At 42.6% G+C, this 18,958-nt stretch overlaps 1 protein-coding gene across 6 annotated transcripts in view; it reads left to right on the top strand.

Moving 5' to 3' along the window:
* LOC117573699 (band 4.1-like protein 4) overlaps positions 1-18,958 on the top strand; it is a 63,582-nt gene that overhangs the window by 31,817 nt on the left and 12,807 nt on the right. For 5 of the 6 annotated variants that reach the window (XM_052006469.1, XM_052006466.1, XM_052006470.1 and 2 more), the window contains exons 3-12: positions 8,575-8,679; positions 9,179-9,303; positions 10,408-10,505; positions 10,577-10,785; positions 11,741-11,893; positions 13,415-13,587; positions 14,934-15,182; positions 17,594-18,085; positions 18,148-18,537; positions 18,595-18,879. In XM_052006469.1, the coding sequence (XP_051862429.1) occupies positions 8,575-8,679; positions 9,179-9,303; positions 10,408-10,505; positions 10,577-10,785; positions 11,741-11,893; positions 13,415-13,587; positions 14,934-15,182; positions 17,594-18,085; positions 18,148-18,537; positions 18,595-18,879 (2,279 nt within the window). The remainder of the gene's footprint in view (positions 1-8,574; positions 8,680-9,178; positions 9,304-10,407; positions 10,506-10,576; positions 10,786-11,740; positions 11,894-13,414; positions 13,588-14,933; positions 15,183-17,593; positions 18,086-18,147; positions 18,538-18,594; positions 18,880-18,958) is intronic. The other variant, XM_052006471.1, reaches the window with a different exon arrangement.

Below are 18,958 nucleotides of genomic sequence, written 5' to 3' on the forward strand. Positions count from 1 at the left end.
CATTTGGCCAGGGCTGCGAAAGAAAAACAGAAGAAACATTTCGCGGACCCAAGACTTGCGCAGCTTCAAGTGCTCCCCATTGTCTGGTCGAGTTATATAAGGTTATATAATTATAGTACATACACATATATATATATTGTACATATTTTAACGGTTAAAATTAAAAGAGTCGACTTCGACGAGTGTGGGCTTTGTTTGGCTAGCGCTTAATTCTGTCAATACAGGGTGCTTGCAAGGCGACGAGAGGCGACAAGAGAGGCGACAAGAGAGGCGGCATGGTCATTTGAGAATTTATGTAAATCATTCAACACACTTCAGGCTGGCTGGCTGGCTGACTGGCTGGCCACAATGACAAGCCAGAAACCGAAAATGATTGCTTCAAGTATTTCACGAGCAAACACTTCAACGTCTCGCGTTCATTCCTCCAGCTGCAGCTCTAGCCACAACTCTAGATACATTTCATAGATATAAAAGATACATTTGTGTGTGTGTGTGTGTGTGCTGGCCACGACACAGACTTTATGCCTCGGGGGACATTTAATTAGACTCGCTTTGGCTCGAAGCGTTCACACGCCAAGCTGGCCAAATAAACCTGCAGTTTATGGCCAACATAATTAAGTTAAAAGCTTTTTTACAGCTCGCCTTGTGCGCTTTTAAATTGATAATGAAAATAAGAAAAACTCATGAAGCGTATTTAATGGCTAAATAAATGCTTTGTGCCGGACACACCACCCACACCTGAAACCGTTACTGAAACTGAGCTTAAAGACTACAATTTCACTGATAATGTAAATAAAAATCGACTAACAGATCATTGATTTAGCCCATCAAATGGCATAGCAAAAAGGTTAGACAATCAATGAAATTAAAGAAATAGAAACACAACGATTTCAAGAGACTCTTTTGCTTAGGCTAGAATCAATTTCCTTTGCTATGGAAATATTGAAAGGCACTTTCAATTTAGCAGTGTAGCCAAAAAGGGCGCAATTAATAAAAAGGTCGAGCCCCAAAAAGTTAAACATTTTACCTTTTGGCAAAACTCAGTGAAGCATCTGTTTTTTTTTTTTTATGTTTGTATTCTTCGTTTCGGCAGGGGTAATTACTTTATCTGTTGCTGAAGTTGCGCTTTGGCTGCTAATAGGATTATCTAACAGCACCAACAACAACAACAACAACAACATAGAATACAGAATACAGAAACTGTATAGAAGCGAAAAACAGGTTGGGTTAAAAGCCTCAGCATGAAGTTTTGTGCGGCCGCTTTTTTGCAGCTGTCAGAACCATAACTCAGTGTCATGTCTTTGGTATCTGACTAAGTATATACGAGATAGGTTTGTATATAGCGAGAGTACTCGTATTCAAATCTATCTATCTACGTTGGGTATCTATGCGTGGCCGCAAATGCCTCTAGACAGGCCAAAAGAATCGAAACCAATGGAGAGACAGACAGACAAGACAAAAAGCAATTGTTCGATGTGGGGCCGTGGCCAGCCAGCAAAGCAAAAGCAAGCAAGAAAAGAATTGAAATCGAAATAGATTTGCAAACAATTTGCAACAATTCAATCAAAAAACTTTAAACGCAAATACACACAGACAGACGACGGATAGACAAAAGTAAAAAAAAAAATATCAGCCAATGCTGAGGCAAAGCGGGGGCACATGGGCGACCATCAGATAACTCACTCACTTGGTGGTCTGGCAGGGACTGGACTGCAGACTGGACTGTAGGTTGGAGATGCAGACCAAAAAGACGGAGACCAGAGACCAGAGACAAGACCAATAAAGACCACTTCTAGACTTTTTGCGCCCTATGTCTCTGTCGGTATCTGTATCTGCAGTTCGCAGTTCTCAATTCTCAGTTCTCGGTTTTCAGTTTTGCTGTGCCGTTTGTTTATCCAAGCGTTTGAATGGCGCACAAGCTAAAACGCCAAAGAAATTTCAAGGTGAGTCCACGCCACAGACCGTGTTCGATTTGGTTTTTTCATTTGATTTGGCTTTACTTATTTCTGTTCACTTCTCTGTGGCATCTTTGGGATGCTGGTGATGTGCGAGGATAAGCGCAAAATATTTGCCAGCCAGTGAGGCAAACAATGATATCGAACAATTCAACTGCTGTCTGTCTTTTGCTGTTGGGTACTTTGCGTGCGGCTTGCGGAAAATGCAAGTGATGCAGGTGTCGACAGAGCAGCGGAAGTTGTAGCTCTTGCTTTTCATGCCGGAAAGCAGCTGACAAGCAGAACAGTTGCTTCAGTTGCTTGAGTTGCATGTGCGCAATATTTCACTGAGCAAACAGCAAATGGGCAGACAGACACATGTATCTACCATACACATTGATTGCTCGCTCTCTCCCCAAATGAGTTGGCAAAGCCAAAAAGATGCGACAAATGTCAACGGGCGTAGCGTACAGGCGACCGACCGACAACTGACAACCGACAACTGACAACTAACAACTGACATATAGCCTAGAAAGCAGCTGGCAAAAAAAAAGTGCCGCTATGAGATGGTCGAGATGTTGTTGCTGCTGCTCTTAACTCATATGGCATTTCGCATGGGAAGCTGCACTCGGAGCATCGCATTGCATCACAAACGCAACGCAGTTGAAGTTGCAGCTGAATCCATCCAAGAAGCAAAGTATTTGCAGCATTGTCAGGCTTTCTGCCATGGCGTGGCATGCGAAATAAAACTCCCGTAAGCAGACAGCGCGCCTCTAAGTCGAGAGCTCAGCATAAAACAAGCGTAGAAGGGAAACTCGATAACCTGAGCAAACTGAAAATGAGATACTCTCAAAAGAACTCGCCACTGAGCATATAAATTGAGTTGTGCAATCTGAGAATATTTCGCTACAAATTTAAGCAAGCCAAGTTCTTTTGAAACGAACTCGAAACGAAATTAAATAAACCAAAATATAGAGAGAGAATGTTGAGAAAGAAATAGAAATACAAGCTATGAAAATTTTAAATTTTAAATAATTCTATCACAAAGTGTCATATTTGAAAATTTCACAAGACTTAAGCAAACAAACAAACTTGATTAAGATTACTAGAAAAGAATTACAAATATTTCAAATGTTTTATGTAAATTCTGTATACAAATAATTCTGTTGCATTTTGCAATATAAAAATAAATAAATAAAATAACTCAGTTCAAGATTAACATTAGTTAAAGTTTCTAACCTCAGCGTTAACTTAATTCAAATAATTAATTTTGATTAGCCTTAAACTCGAAAGTTTTATTGAAAATATTTTGTCCTATTTTGTTGTATGTGATGAAATATTTAAAAAAAAAAAAAGCTATGCTAAAAATACAAAACAATTTTAAATTTTAAATATATCCAATTCAAGAAAACCCAATTGAAATGTTTAACAAACATTTCACAAATATAACTACATTTTTTTTCCATTTGTGCAGCAACAAAAAATCAATTATCAATAAAAAGGTATAAAAATAATATGAAGCTTAAATAAATAACCATAACTTGAATAAAATGTGCAAAAAGTCGGCAGAGATAAGCCTCCGTCAATGGTTATTAAGAACTACACTTCAAAATTAAGCTCTTTGTAATGCTTTTCACAGCAAACCCATAAAAGTTTCTACTCACATCAACAGTTCAGTTCAGTTCGATTGAAAAGTATCTGCAACCTCAATCCTTCAGAAAGGCAAAGCCAAAGTTGATGACTGTCTGTTAAGAGCCTCGATTACAAAATAGAGTATGCAGCAAACGTTGAGGCATCTCTCGACAACGAGTGAACAAGCGGCAAACAGTAAACCGAGACGAACCTTGACTGAGCTCTGCAGGAATTACGCAAATCTCGTTTGTTGAATGTGTTTTCAGTTAGGTGAAGATGCGCCAGCATTTGTGTTGCAAAGAGATGATGAGCGGGGCGCAGGGGAATCCGGGAGGAGGTAAACAAGGCGGCGGCACATGGACATAAATCTGTTTGCAGCATTTGGGTGCCGGCTTGGTTTTTATATTTCTGTATTTTTTTCTTCTTGTTGTTTTTGTTTAGTGCATAACGTTGAGAATGACTGCGACACGATGTTGCTGCCATTGGAGGCTCTTCTACAGCTGCCTCTCAACTCTCAACTCTCTGCCGCTGCCGTTGCTGCTGCTGCTTCATGTCACCGTTCTTCTCGTCTTCTCTTCGCTTTTGTACTTCTATTCGCTTGTCGCCGTTTTGTCTGTGACATTGCAAACAACTGAGTGTGTTTTTTCTCTTTTTCATCTTTCCTTTTTTATATCTACTTGTATTTTTACATCTTCTTTGGCTTTTGTTTGTTTGCTGCAGCTTAAAACTCATAATGCCGTTATAAGCACAAACGAATGTGTGTCTGTGTGTGTGTGTGTGTGTGTGTTTGTGTGTGCGTGTTGTTGTCAAAGGTCAGCGCACGTTTAAGCCAAGCAGCGCAATTAAACGCACAATGCATTTGGGGAGACTGAAAAGGCAAAGTAAAAGATGCACAGATACATAGCTACAGATACAGATACACAGCCAGAGATACAACTGTTGAGAGTCCTTGCCATGAATTCATATTACAGCTGCTCCAAGGTGCAGTTTTTCAACGAACAAAGCTGCGCTTAAGGAGCAGCTGGAGGATAAAGCAGAGAACTATGAGCATGTGTTAATTATATTAAACGCAAAGATGCTGCACTTCAGATGCCCAGATTCGCAATCCTCATTCTCCATTACCCATTTCCCAGACGAAAAAGAAAACTGGGTTAGTCACGTAGCCAAAGTTTGCGGCAAGCGTGTTGATTAAGTTCCCAAAAGACGCTGCTGGGATTTAGTCGTCGTCTTTTGCGCAAAAGTGTCGCCCTCGTTGTCTTGCGAATCGAGTGCGGAAAGATGAAGAGGAGGCGGAGGCGACACTCACTCGCATGTGGTAGATTTTGTTCTGTTTTCCACTTGCCGCTCACTAATTAAGTTGCATGGCAAAAGTTCTTTTTGCCGACAGCTGACAAGAAAAGCGCTCGGTAAAAATACAGACAACTTCTTCTTCAGCGGGCAAATATGTGGGGCAATTTTGGAGTGGTCGAAGTGTGGTTCGAAGTGGGACAACGCAAGGAGGGGCGGGGCAGGAGTTAAAATGTAAGCTCATTAAATGGGCTTGGCTGGCGGCGACGGCGACGGCAACGCTGTCGATGTGGATGGATTTGCTACAACTAGAAAACATACAAACACAAACACACACTCTAGAAAACATCAAAGTAAGCATAATTTGATTAAGACATTTAAGCCAAAGACCTAATCATCATTAGCATCAACATAATCATGGCACTGGCTCTCTCATCGAAAAGTCGCCACTCTTGGCAGCCTTTGATGCCCAGACTTTGTGCTTTGCTCTACGTCATTGATTCTCAGCAAGGCGTACGTAATTTATTGAACTCGCCGAAAACTGATGGATTCCAATCTAAAGGAGGGACACAAGGGTGGAAGTCTGGTCTGCTTCAGTTTGGTTTGCTGTGGTCTGGTCTGGCCAAACCTTTTGGGACTTAAACACTTTTGTTTGCACACACGCATACACTCAAGTTTTTCCGGACTTGCGTCGAGAGTTTTGTGATTAATTGCAGGCCATTGCCGGCCATGGTTACATGTTACGTTGATTTTAGGCCATAATTTCGTAGCAAGGCATTTTGGCCATGCACGAGACGTAGTTCATTAAGATCGAAGCACAAAATGGTCCATTGGGGCTTTAAAGGGTCTCGCATAATAAAGCAGTGTTAAATGTCTGCATATTGAGTGAGATTTAAATTACATCGAGAATTGAGTTTGCTACAGAAATAACTTTGCACTTTATTAAATAGTCTACGTACTTTTATCGAATCTAACATCGTAGAATTTAAATCGCCAAAGGCAATTCATTTTTATAAAACAAAAACTTAGCTGTTCTTACATGAAATATTTGCAACATTTTCAATTGATTGCAACACATTTAATAACAAAAAGATTTTATTATATTTTATATATTTAAGTTGCCACTGATTTGCTTTGAAAATTAAGCACTGCTATTTAAGTGAAAGTTTCACGCATTGAAATATAAATGAGACCAATTTAATGATAAATTTCTCTCAGCTTTTCAAAATACCTAAAAAAGATTTAATTTCTCTTAAAAATTAAACACTGATTTTATAGTTTAATTTCAATTCCATATATTAAAATAAATGGAGCGCTTTTATTGCAAATATATGTCTTTGAATCATATATTTAATATGTCAAAAGAAACCACTTGTTTTAAAAATATAACTCTCACCATATTTTATATGAAATTAATCCTCTTTAATAGCAGTTCTTTGTAAAGAACGTGTCTATCGAATTTCATATTTTTTAAAGGCGAAAAAGCAGAGATGCATTAAAAAAAACTCGGCGCAGCTTCTGCAGTTTATTTGGAAGTTTATTAAATAGTCGTAATATGTGTATGCAGTTTTCATTTTTTTGTTTTTCGTGTTTTAATGGCAACCAGAAAGAGATTACACTCAGTCATCAAGTATTCCATTTAGGAGATGTGCTTGCAAAACTTTTCGCAGTGCTCTGTTGACTGGTAAGTAAATGGCAACAACCGACAGCCAACAAGTTCATGAGTACTCATGTATCCAATGCATTTTTAAAATGCACTTTTCTACTTATGTCCTTACGTAGTAAAAGCATCGGAGAACAATATGCTCAACAGCAGTTCAAGCAACAGGCAGGCAGTCAGGCAGTCAGCCAACTAGACAGGCAGCAGTTGCAAGTTAGCAGTTGCAAGTTAAAAGTTGCGAACAATGAGGACATGTATCTTGTGTGTTCTTCTCGTTCTCGTTCTTGTTCCATTTTGAACATTTTACGAGCTATTGTCTAATGTGTTTGGTGTGTGGCACGTACACAGTACGTATACGTAATGCAATTTTAAAGCAAACTGAAGGACATTCCCATTATGAGTTTAGCAGCTGTCATTGCCACTGTGTCAGCTGTGTGTGTCCTTTGCTTATCCTTGCCATGCACTTTACTTTCTGCCTGTCTGTCTGTCTGCCTGTCATTCATTCATTCATTCACATTTCACAATTAGTTTTTGAACAATATTAACATTTGCGACATGCTTTATGGCTCCCTTCGGGTTGCCAGTCAAGTCAACTAGCTGTGACCTTTGAATGCCGAGGGGAGTGAGAGAGAGAGAGAGAGGGGGGCAGATCACTGCACGTGCTGTCATATACAGATTATCGCCAGGCAAGCGCATTTTCTTGGGCATTTCCTTCAATCCCCCAAGAGACAACTTACAAAGCGGCATCATCAGTTCATTTCTCAGTGTGATCCTTTTCTGTTCTGTTCTGTCTATCTGTCTGTTTGTTTGTCCTTTTGTTGCTGTTGCTGGTCAGCAGAAATATTTAACATAAATTCAAAGGGCAGTTTCAGGCTCGGGTTGTTCACACTTGCCAGCCATTAAGTTTATGACGCAACAACAATAAAACATGGCCAAAATACGAAAAAGGGATGCAACAACAAGAGCTGTTCTCTGTGGCCACCAAGGGATGTTTGGTCAAGCAAAATACAATAAATAAAACATGGCAGCAGTCGGCAAAACCCAAATAAAAAGCGCAACACACAGAGTAAAAAAAAAAAACGAACAGAACGTTGCCTTAAAAGTCAGACAAGGGATTGGAGATTGGGTTTGGGATTGGGGATTGGCTGGAACTCTCGCTCTCGGCAGATAGTGTCTGGTCAGCGCCAAAAATCAAACATGTCGAGCGCCAGCTGTGTGCCACGCAGACAATGAAGAAGCAGCCGGTGTGGCATGTGGCATGTGGCAAGTGGAATGTGAGGGACTCTTTCTCTCTGCGGTTAACAATGGTGCGTCTCCTGGCCCATAGTTTGCGTATTTTGCGGTTGCAACTGTATCCCTCGCCATCTACTCCTCCATCTCTTGCTCTTTTGCCAACGTTTGCTTATCCCCGAAAAACGCCCTTGGGGAATCAACTCAATTTATTATTGGCGCTAGTCGAAAGCCCACAAAAAAAAGAGAGAAGAGCTAAAACAAAAATTGGCTTTTTAAAGCGTTAAAGTTCGAGCGAACCGAATTCAATTAAATCAAACAAAAATGTGTGTCTGTGAGTGTGTGTGTGTGTGTGCGAGGTGTTAGAGAGAGTGGGAGGCGTGGCTGTCTGCGAGGGGCGTTTATCAGCAAATGCGCACAAACAACACAAAAAAAGGCGCAATTTTCCAATTGAATAATTGTCGCCGGCAAGTTTTCACTTTTGTTGGCCAGACGCAGCCAAGCGCAGCAAGATAGAAGCAAAGGACACCGACTGGACATTTCGTCCTCGTCGACGTCCTGTGACTGTGTGTGTGTGTGTAGGGGAGAGCTGGCTATGGCCATTCAACGGCTCAACAGTTTGCCAGTGTTTCAAATGTTTCTCAGTTTTCTCAGTACTTTTTGTGCAGCGTTTGAGTCTCTTTTGGAGTGTCTGAGTGTTTGCTTTGCCATTGAATGGCTTTTGCCAACGTTGTCTTTCTTTCTCTTTTCGTTACTCTCTTTCTCTCTCTCTCCTGCTCTCTGCTCAGCTGCACACAGCCTTTTAACAACAATTTTCTTGTCTATTTTCAGGATGATTTGCCGGGCCAAGCGCTGTTGGATGTCGTTTTTGCCAGGCTCAATTTAATCGAGACTTCATACTTTGGCATTCGCTACATAGACGACGAGAATCAAACGGTAAGTGGAAGAGCAGAGCAGCAAAAAAAAGGCGACCAAGAGCCGGATATGGCAGATGCCTGCCATATCCTGACTCCTTGCTCCTGACTCCTTGCTGCTTGCTGGCAAACATATTGGTTTTTGAAATTCATTTTCGTTTTCATTGAAATTCATTGAGGCGCAGGCGAAGCGTTAAGAATGAAAACAAAAAGCGAGTCACATAGAACTCTTTGAGCCAGCCGGCGAGACGAAAGCGCCTGCAAGGCAAATTATATAATTTCGCTTTCCCTCAGCAAAGGGCAGGAACAGGACGCGTCACCTTGGCCTTCATTGAAATTCACTTTTATGCCAGCACGCATGTCCTGCGCGTCCTTTTGTGTGTGTGTGTGTGATGGCCATAAAAAACGCTTATACATATGTTAGTTCAAAGTGCCAGTCAGCCTCACCTGCTGTCGCTTTGTCTCGCACATTGCGTATACGCCATGTTGTTATCAATTTAAAATTTTCTTTTCTTTCGCAGCATTGGCTGGATCCAGCGTCACGCATTTCACGCCAACTAAAGCCCAAATCGGATCCATATGATTTGTATTTTGGCGTTAAATTTTATGCCGCCGATCCTTGTAAACTGCTCGAGGAGATAACGAGGTGAGTTCGTAGTACTTTAATGAACAATACGTAAATGAAATGCTTTTAATTGTCATTATTAAAGTTGTGGGCAATTAAATGTTGCACAATTTTATTACATAAATTCAATTTATTAATTGCCACACGCATACGCATACGCATACGCATACTCAGACAAATGCTCATAGTCGCAATTCAATAATAAAAAGCAAATTAATCGAGTCGAGGGCAGAGGACTTTGGTCAGAGAGCAGACAACTAATGGATGGTGCATAATGCATTTAATACACATTTATGTGAGAGATAGAGGGAGAGTAGAGTAGACAGTGTGAGTGTTGTGTGTGCATAGCAAGCAAAATGAATTGCGAAAAGCGCCAATCGTCATGAAATTGCGAAAATCCCCAAAGGGGCAATTCCATGGCTATTAGCAAAGATGAGAGGCGAAAAGGATGGGAAATTGTATGCCAAATGTCGTGTTCTAGCCAGACTGCAGTTAGCTGCATTTATCAAGCATTTGGTGTGTGCAAATATTTGCGCTTAATACGACGACACGTTGGCTGCTGCTGTTTCCACCATAATCGTCACCAAGTGCAGCAGCAACAGTGCTTCCAAGAGGGAGGAAAACGGAGGAGCGGAAACGGATGCCAATCGTTGGCCAAACATGATCAAAACTCGTGCACAACTGCTGCGCTAATATTGGCGCATATAAATGAAAATGCACTGAAAATGCACTTATAAAGCCAGCCAGCTGAAGAGTCCATTGCATTGCATATTATTTTGTAGCGAGGGCGAGAACTGGAGAATTTTTGTTATTTTAGCTATACAAAGTCTGCGGCGCACAATAAACGGCAATTGACTTTCGACTGCTGGACGCAGATTGTGGCATTTTCCAAGAGCTACACTAAAAACGGTTCTATTAACAATATTGACGATAATACACAGCAATAGGATTACACATCCAACATCAGTTCGTTAGGCAAACAAGCAACTTGAGCTAGGCAAATAATTTGTGTGTAATATTGTTGCAAAGCAAAAGTTTCGTTTGTTTAGGGCACATCAAAGTCCAATTACACATGTGTGTGTGGCCAACTAATTAAATTTGTTTCGTTTTATTTATGCCACGCAGATATCAACTTTTCCTGCAAGTCAAACAGGATGTGCTACAGGGTCGACTGCCCGTTGCCTTCGAGTTGGCCGCCGAATTGGGCGCCTTTGTGGTGCAATGTGAGTATGATGAACGAAAGGTTGTAAATGTTACAACAAGAAAACGTAATATTTGTGATTTTGATTTACAGCCGAATTGGGGGACTACGATCAGAGGCGGCATTCAAAGGGATATGTGTCGGAGTTTCGCCTGCTGCCCAATCAGAGCAGCGAGTTGGAAGCCCGCGTCTCGGAGCTGCATCAACAGCTCAAGGGCATGTCGCCATCGAGTGCCGAGCTGAACTATTTGGATAAAGTCAAATGGCATGACATGTACGGTGTTGATTTGCATCCCGTGCTGGTAAGTTTAACCACCAAGGAAGGAAAGGGAAGGGAGGGAAGCGAACAAAAGCAGTCGCCCATAAAAGGGGTCAATGCGAATGCAAAGTTTAATTTCGTTTCATGGCAAATATTATAAATCATTTGCTCAACATTTTTGGGGGAGACCAACGCAATGATTATACTCGCTCTTGCAGCCACGCCCCCATCGCTGTCTCGAGCAAGTCTAACCCCATATCCCATATCCCCCACTAACTCCCAGCTCCAACTCCATCTCCAACTCCTTCGCCTTTGTTGTAGCTGCTTTTGTGCTGCGTAAGTTGGCACTTCATTTGCATTTTTTATTGCCCTTTACTTTGATATCAAACCTCAATAAATTACCAGCTGTGTTTGTATACGAGACATATGCACATGTGTGTTGTTGTTGTGTGTGTGTTGGAGGGGGGTGTGGAGCGGGGCAACCCTTGTACTCTACACATGCCTGTGGTATGTGTGCTCGCCCTTGCCTTCTCTGCTCAGTTGTGCTCTGTTTGTTTATAGACACAAATCATTGACTATCGCGGCGCCAGTTGCCAGACCCCTTTTCCCCCTTCCAGTCCCACTCCTTACCCTTCTGGCCATTTGCTTTTTTTTAATTTAATTAACAGCTAAAATTACAATTTCTTTTTATGATTTCTTACTGTTTAACTGCCAACAAAAGCGAAAAGGAAAAGGGGAAAGCAAGTGGGTTGACAGCAGTTGCTAATAGGCCAAGCTGCCCAATAAGAAACTTTTCTTTTTCGCTTGTTAACACAGAGAATTCTTCTTTCTGTTTCAAAAGAAACTTTTGTCGCCTCGCCTGCTTAGGCTAAAACAATGGCCATCGCGCTCGTTGTGCCAACTTTCAACTCCGAACTTCAAAAACTGAAACTCAAGAACATTTTCCATTCTCGAAACTCATTCGCAATTCTCTTTTTGTTCGTGTTTTTTTTTCGCAGGGCGAAGACAGCGTGGAATACTTTTTGGGCCTGACACCCAGCGGAATTGTCGTGCTGCGCAACAAGACGACGGTGGCTCATTACTATTGGCCGCGCATTGCCAAAGTTTATTATAAAGGACGCTATTTTATGCTCAGGATAAGCGATAAAAATGTAAATTTCAACGCACCCGGCACCCAACAATGCCCATTGCCATAGCTCTCTCTTTCTGTATATAGCTGTGACGATGACGATGGCGATGACGACGACGAAGAGAAGACCAAGTATTTGCTCTTGGCCATAAATATTTCGCTCTCGAGTGCTTCACACAATTTGCAGTTCGTTTGCCATTGTGCTCTTCAAGTTTTTAATGCTTTCTTCTACTTTTTTTTTGAGGGGGAAAGGGTATAAGCAGATTCACACTCAAACTCTGAGACACTTTGTCAGCTGATAAAGTTTAACATGTACTTCGTTGTAGAACACATAATATTAGCTTCGGATGAAGTTTAGCTTAGACACCTTATCTTCTATGTAGCATATAATTCTATTCCAGTTGAAAGTAATAGGGCTGCCAACTGTATAAAACTGCATAGTTGAAAAACCGCGTATTTAATAAAAATGCCACACATTAATGTGGATACCGATTAAGTCGAAGTAATGAAATTAAAAATTCCTTAATTCATATTAGATTCAAAAATCTTTGGACTTTCAAAAAATTTTAAATGCGAGCATTGATTTCTTTAAGCAAGGAATAATAATAGGGTTATTATATTTTACTAAAATGGTTTAAATTACAAATCAATACTTCATAAACCAATATATTCACATTTATAGAATAAACATTTAGGTATTTCAAAAAATTTCAAAAATAATTCCCAGTTTTATTGGATGCTTCAAAGTTTTTAGAATTGTCAAGATATATTCTAAAGCCTAAGCACAGTATTCCAATGAAACTTAGTACTTTTTATAAGCTGATATTTGCTGCACCTGAAAAGAAAGAGTATTCAAGTTTCGTTGCGAGTTTAAAATTTGTGTTTTTGGTTGGTAGCCATTTTGCAGTGTCGCCAATTTTTACGTTGGGTGACAACTTTTAGCTGTCAACGTTGTTCTCAAGTAAGGCTGTGAGCTGTGAAGAAGCACTCGTTAGACAACAAGTAGCTGGTTGATGATATCTCGTGGTATCTCTTGGTAGCTACCAAGCCCAAAAGAGCTGCTAGCTAGCTGGTTGCTATTTTAACTTGAACACTTTTTGGTGCTAACGCTTTGATAATCAAAAAACTTTTCTTCAGTTGACGCACACAAAAGCGAAACTTTCGCATTTTCACATTTTCAACGGTTTCGTTTTTTTCTTTCTCTTCTTTTTGCTATTTTTTGGCTAGAATCGGTTTTCTTCTTTGCTTTTTTCTTGTGTCAAAGAATTCACACTTTACATTGGCAAAAAAAAAAAAGGGGAAGTTTGCTGCGACGCAGAATTCACTCGGGCATTCATTCACTCAATTTGCCGTTTTACTTGGCAACTGCTGCAGCTTTTGTCGGCAAAAGGTTTTCTTTTTTTTTTGTGTCGTGGCAACTCCAAACATCGTCCAATTCTCTAGTTCGTCGTTGTCGCTGTCGTCATCGTCATCGTCGTGACTTGACTTGGTGCTTATCACACTTGTGTGTGTATGTTGTGGATTCTCTTCTCGTTTTTTGCAGAATGAGCTCAGCACTTATGGCTTTGAGACTCCAAGGAAATCGGCGTGCAAACATTTGTGGCGCTGCTGCGTGGAGCATCATGCGTTCTTCAGGCAGGTGCGCGTTGCACCGCTGCCCAATTCACAGTCACATGCAGCGGATTTGTTTCAGCTTGGTTCGCGCTTTAGACACAGGTGAGTACACATACACGGAGAGAGCGAGAGAGAGAGAACTGCCGGAAGTGTTTGCAGCCAACTCACTGTGGGAGTTGCGCATTAAATAAAGTTATTAAGCGCAAGCTGAGCTCAATTTATTAGCCGCCAGTCGAGCCAATTTAAAGTGCAGGGCCCCCGAAAAGTGCAGCCAATTAAAATGTAACCCACAGACACTTGAAATCCTTGTGCAGCTCATGTGATTAGATCATTAAGGGCACTCGAGCACACAGCAGAGCAAAAAAAGCAAAGTCAGTGCTGAGCAAAATTCACAACTTCCAGCTGAACAGCTTCGATACAGCGCGGCAGTTTTTTGCTGGTTGGCGGCATCTCTAATGCCGAGTTAAACTCACATAGATCAAGTTTACACCAAACTCTTGGGCTCTGCTGCTGTTGCTGCCCCAGCTAATTGGAAGTCCAATAAAAATGTCGGATCTGCAGGCAGTCGGCAGTTGGGAGTTGGGAGTTGTAGTTGTAGTTGGGAGTCGTTCAACAAAACGCAAGTCGAGTGCAAAGCCCACTAATGACTTTCTGTGAAATGCCTGCGGGACCAAAATGCAAGGCAATTGTGCATGACGAATGTGGCAGGAACCCTAGGCACTGTCCGGACTTGCCACCTACTTCTCCTCCCACCTCCTACCGCTAGTTGACTGCCGCAGGTCCCTGTTTATGACAGCCATTTGTGGTGACTGCGGCTGCCCATTTGCCTGGGCAGCAGTAACGAAAAAAAAAACAAGTAGAAAATAAACTTTCTTGCACTTGGTGAACTTGGCTAAATCGAGTTCACGTGGCTAACCGAGAGACTCACAACGAAACGAAACGAAATGAAACGAAACTATTAGCCAAAACTAGAGAAGGAGATTTTCGTTTTCGTTCTGAATACTTCTCTTCGGTTTTTTTTTTTTGGCTAGCAAACTTTTGGGGCGCCGTCGCATTTTACGACTGCGCGCCTACCACAAGAACCACACGAGCTCTCGGCGAGTTGTTCTCGAAGTTGAATGCCTGCCTGCGTTTTTAATTTGTGAAACAAATGAAAGTTTTTACAACCTTTTTATGGTTCACTGTTCATTATTACCGGCCAAGCCGAGCCGGGCCAGCGTCTTGTGTCGTATTTCTATTTTCTATTTGGGTTTTCTCGCTTTTACATTTGTGTTTTGACCATTTCTTCTTATTTTTTGCTTTGTTTTTGTAAATAAACATAGTATACTATATATTTTGTACGACTTTATGCCTACTTTTATGTTTTGTGTGCGCTGTGCCCTTCGCATGTCTGACCACCAACCAACAACCACTCCCCACCTTGAACACCCAACCAATCAACCGAACAGTCGCACGGACAAGCAAACGGAGAAGGATGCACTTGCCGCCGGACGTGCTCCGCCAGCGTTTACGCGTGTTCCCTCCAAGCGCCAGCCACGACGCGTGATTGATGACTTTTTTAACAGCAACAACGGAGGTGGTGGCGGAGGCGGTGGAGGCGGCGGTGGAGGAGGTGGCATCATCTCTATGGGCAACCGTCCACTGCCACAGCCGCTGCCGCTGCAGAGCTTGGCCAACAGCAATGGCAACAGCGCCAAGTGAGTACTCCAAAATATCCATCATTTGTTTTCATTTCATGCACAAAAGTTTTTGATTTACCCAACGTCAGTCTACATCCATATAACCAGATATATAAGTATATATATGTACATTTTTTGTGCACTTCCTTTGGCGTAGTTGTCCCTTTTTTTTGGGCTTTCCCTGCATTTCGCTTTTTGTTGTTGTTTGTCTTTTTTTTTGGTAATAATTTTGAGCGTCGCGCCAGAGCCGGAAGTGCTCTCATGTTGCTGCCACTGCGGCAGCATCTTCCTTTGATCTGTTTTTAATTTGCAACATGCGAGTACTCCACTCTCTCTTTGTCTGCTGCAAAGCAAATAGAGTTGCCATTTTGGCGTAGTGAATCTCTCACTCTCGTCGCTCTTCAATATATAGAAACAATGCAGAAAACACTTCATCATGTGTTGTCTCCTCCGCACTTTTTCTGATTGCGGGTGTGCGTGTTGTTGTCTGTTTTTGGATTTGACAGGCCGTCGCCTTTTGCATTGTTCAAAGCTATTGCTATTGCTATTGCCATTGTGTGTCCTTGGTGTCCAAGAGCTGCTGCTCCTCCTGTTGTGGCATGCTTCGTGCCAATGCCGTGTTCAAAATCCATTTAGTTGCCATTTGAAGGCAGTTACATTGTCTAGACGCAACATTTATTAAATGTTTTATGGTTTTGCACATCAAATTATATATGGACAAATAAAAATCGGCCATTAGAGCGAGACACTGAGAACGAGAGTGAGAGAAATGGATGGGGGGGAAGAGAGTGGATGAGTTAGTTTTGGTGCAGCGGAAATGCTGACAGGATGTGGCATCAAGCGTTGCAAGCTTAATGGAAATGGAAGCAGACAAGCTGGTTCTTTGAAAAAATAGAAAGGAATTTGACAATGTGAGAAGTTGGGAAAAAATAGAGTGAGGATGATAAAAGAAGTCTGGTAAAGAAAGCAAGAGTTGGTAGTGGAAAAGAATGAAAAGAATTCTAATATTGAAAACGACAGAATTAGAAAAAAATGAAATGAAAAGGCAGTAAAACAAATATTGAAGGAGACCTTAAGTGTCAGAAAAGAGGAATGTGAGTTATGAATAGCATAAATTGATCAATAGTAATTGACAGGAAGAAACAGCAGTAAAATTAAAAGGAGTGTCAAATACAATGAAGTATTAAGATAAGACAAAGTAAATGTGAACCAAAGGTTAATATAAAATATACTGAAACAACAGCCACAGGAAAATTTATGGACTCTAAAAGTAATATAAACTTATTTAGACATTGATTGAAAGAAAGTGAGAGCGTTGATTTATATTACAGACAGACAACAAATAAACATGAATAAAGATAATAAGATAATAATAAAGAAGAGAGAAACTAAAGTACGATAAAAAAGAATATACAATATTAAAGATATAGCACAAATCGAAAGGGATAATGGAAAGTGACTTGCAGAATATAGAAAAGCAAATATAGCTAAAGCCATAGATAGACAAAGATCCACCGAGTGTCATCAAGTAAATCGGCTGCAATGCTGCAAAGACATTGCTGCGACATGCACAACAAATTTGTTGTCCGATCAGTGGCAACGTCATTAACTTGTGGCAGTGGCAAACGCCGCGTTGACCCCATCAATGTCTAGCGCTCGTCTTCGCGTCGTGTAGCGGCCACCATCTATGCATATATTAAGCGAAATGGTAGCCAAGGAGTCTCTCTCTCCGTGTGTAATCGCTGGCGCAACAATTCCAAGGAACACGCGCAGCCAACGATCAGAGAAGAGAGAGAGGTGAGGCGAGGCAAAGGAGCTAGCAAATAGCTCACGTCGTTTATCATTTGCAAACAAAGAAGGCAAACCGAAAGGGGGAAGACACAACAGACAGTGGCAGACAGAGGTGGACAGCACAGCGACAGGAGAACATGGCAAAGAGACAGGAACAGCAGCAGCAGCAGCGGAGCAGAGAGAGGAACATGAACCAACCGGCAGAGGCCAATCAAGTTGGCCACACCATGGCAATGCGGGACATAAATCACAAGGCGCGACCAGGCGCACAATGGCACGTCCACAATGGGGTAGTCCCATCTCCATCTCCATCTTCAACTCCAACTGCAAACTGGAAGAGAGCTGAGGCTGGAAATGATTGCCCGCTGATTGCCAGTGCGGCAATTACTCAATTTTACACACGCGCATTATTTGTCTGTGTCGATCCAAAAGACTCGACTTTGACTTCAACTTCGGCTTCGACTTCTCTTTGCTGCTCGACAGCCTAAACGCTGCACAGCAACTGCAGACTTTAATCAACGTTTATGTTAAACAATTTAAATTTATGGCAAAATAATGCGCTAGCCATGCAATTGCTGTGCTGACTGACTGATCGCACCCACCTCTTCCCCTTTCCCTCTCTTCCTTTCTCTCTGCAGCAACTACGACAGTCCCTACCGCTCCACGTATAGCATACCCACAAGCTTGGGTCTGCGTCCCAGCAACAGCAGCAACAGCCATCAGCAGCAGCAGCAGCAGAACAACAACTCCAGCAGCTACAACAACAATGGCAGCAATTTGCAGACACCTGACTCGCCTCGCAGCACGCGCAGCGCTCCCTGGCCGAGATCCCAGCAGCGTTCGCTCTTCGGCCACAATCCCTCAAGTCCACGCTCGGTGCGTTCGGTCAGCACCACGGGCGGTGGTCTGCATCATCATCATAGCCATCACAGCCATGGCCATGGCACCAGTCATCATCATCATCATCATCATCAACAGCAGCAGCAGCAGCAACAAACATCGTCGTCGTCGTCGCATCATCAGCATCGACAGCAACGCGCCAGCTCCTCATCCGCCTCGCATCAGCAGCAACGCTATCGCTCCAGCTCCGTGGAGAGTCATTCGTCCAACGATTCGCGCTCCACGCGACGGTAAGCAAAGACATCTACAACTTCTCTTAGGATCCATTTAAAAGGTTATACTACTTGAACAGCCACAAGCATCGCCATCGTCGCACCTCGGACAATGAGAGCGAACTGTCTCGTGGCTCGGGTCGTTCGGGGCGTTCCCATCATCGCAAGCATCGACGCTCACATCGACATCGTCGGGATTCCGCCGGTGGCTCCGATCATGACAGCACACGTGGACGCAGTTACTCTGGACATCGCAGCTCTTCGATGCGCAGCGGCAGCGCTGAACTCATTGATTCCACTACTCAATGGCGTGAGGTGCAACGTCGCCAGGCTGAGGCGAGTCTAGGACAGAGTTCGGTGCAACAGGCATCGGTGTCCAAGAGCAGCATGGTGGCTCGCAGTCTGCACAGCAATGACAGCCACTCGGATACGCATTCGCATCACAAGTCGCGACGCCATCGTAAGAACAAGTAAGTCAACACTTTTCTCTTTATTGTTCCCATACCATTTATGCTTCCCCCACTTAGATCTCCTTCGGAGTCACGCAGCCGCATGTGGAACAGCGAGCTGGCCAAGCATCTGCAGTTCGATCTAGTGGACACCGCTGGCATGTCGGAGCAGCAACTACGCGAGATTCCCTACACTGTGGTGGAGACCACCTCGAAGCGCTCGAACTCCAATCTGAAGATACACAAGAGCAACAGCAAGAGCAGCGTCGGTGCCAAGAGCACAGGCTCAGGCAACACCATCACCAATGGCAGCGGCTCAGGCAATGCGGGACAGGCCAAGAATCGCGTGGATCGCATTCGCGGGTAAGTTGAGTTCGGGTTTGCAGACGGCGAGAGTGAGTGCTGCTTGCATTGCATTTCTCATTATTGGTTGGTGCCTTGT

Source organism: Drosophila albomicans, chromosome 2R, assembly GCF_009650485.2.
Source record: "Drosophila albomicans strain 15112-1751.03 chromosome 2R, ASM965048v2, whole genome shotgun sequence".
NCBI lineage: Eukaryota > Metazoa > Arthropoda > Insecta > Diptera > Drosophilidae > Drosophila > Drosophila albomicans.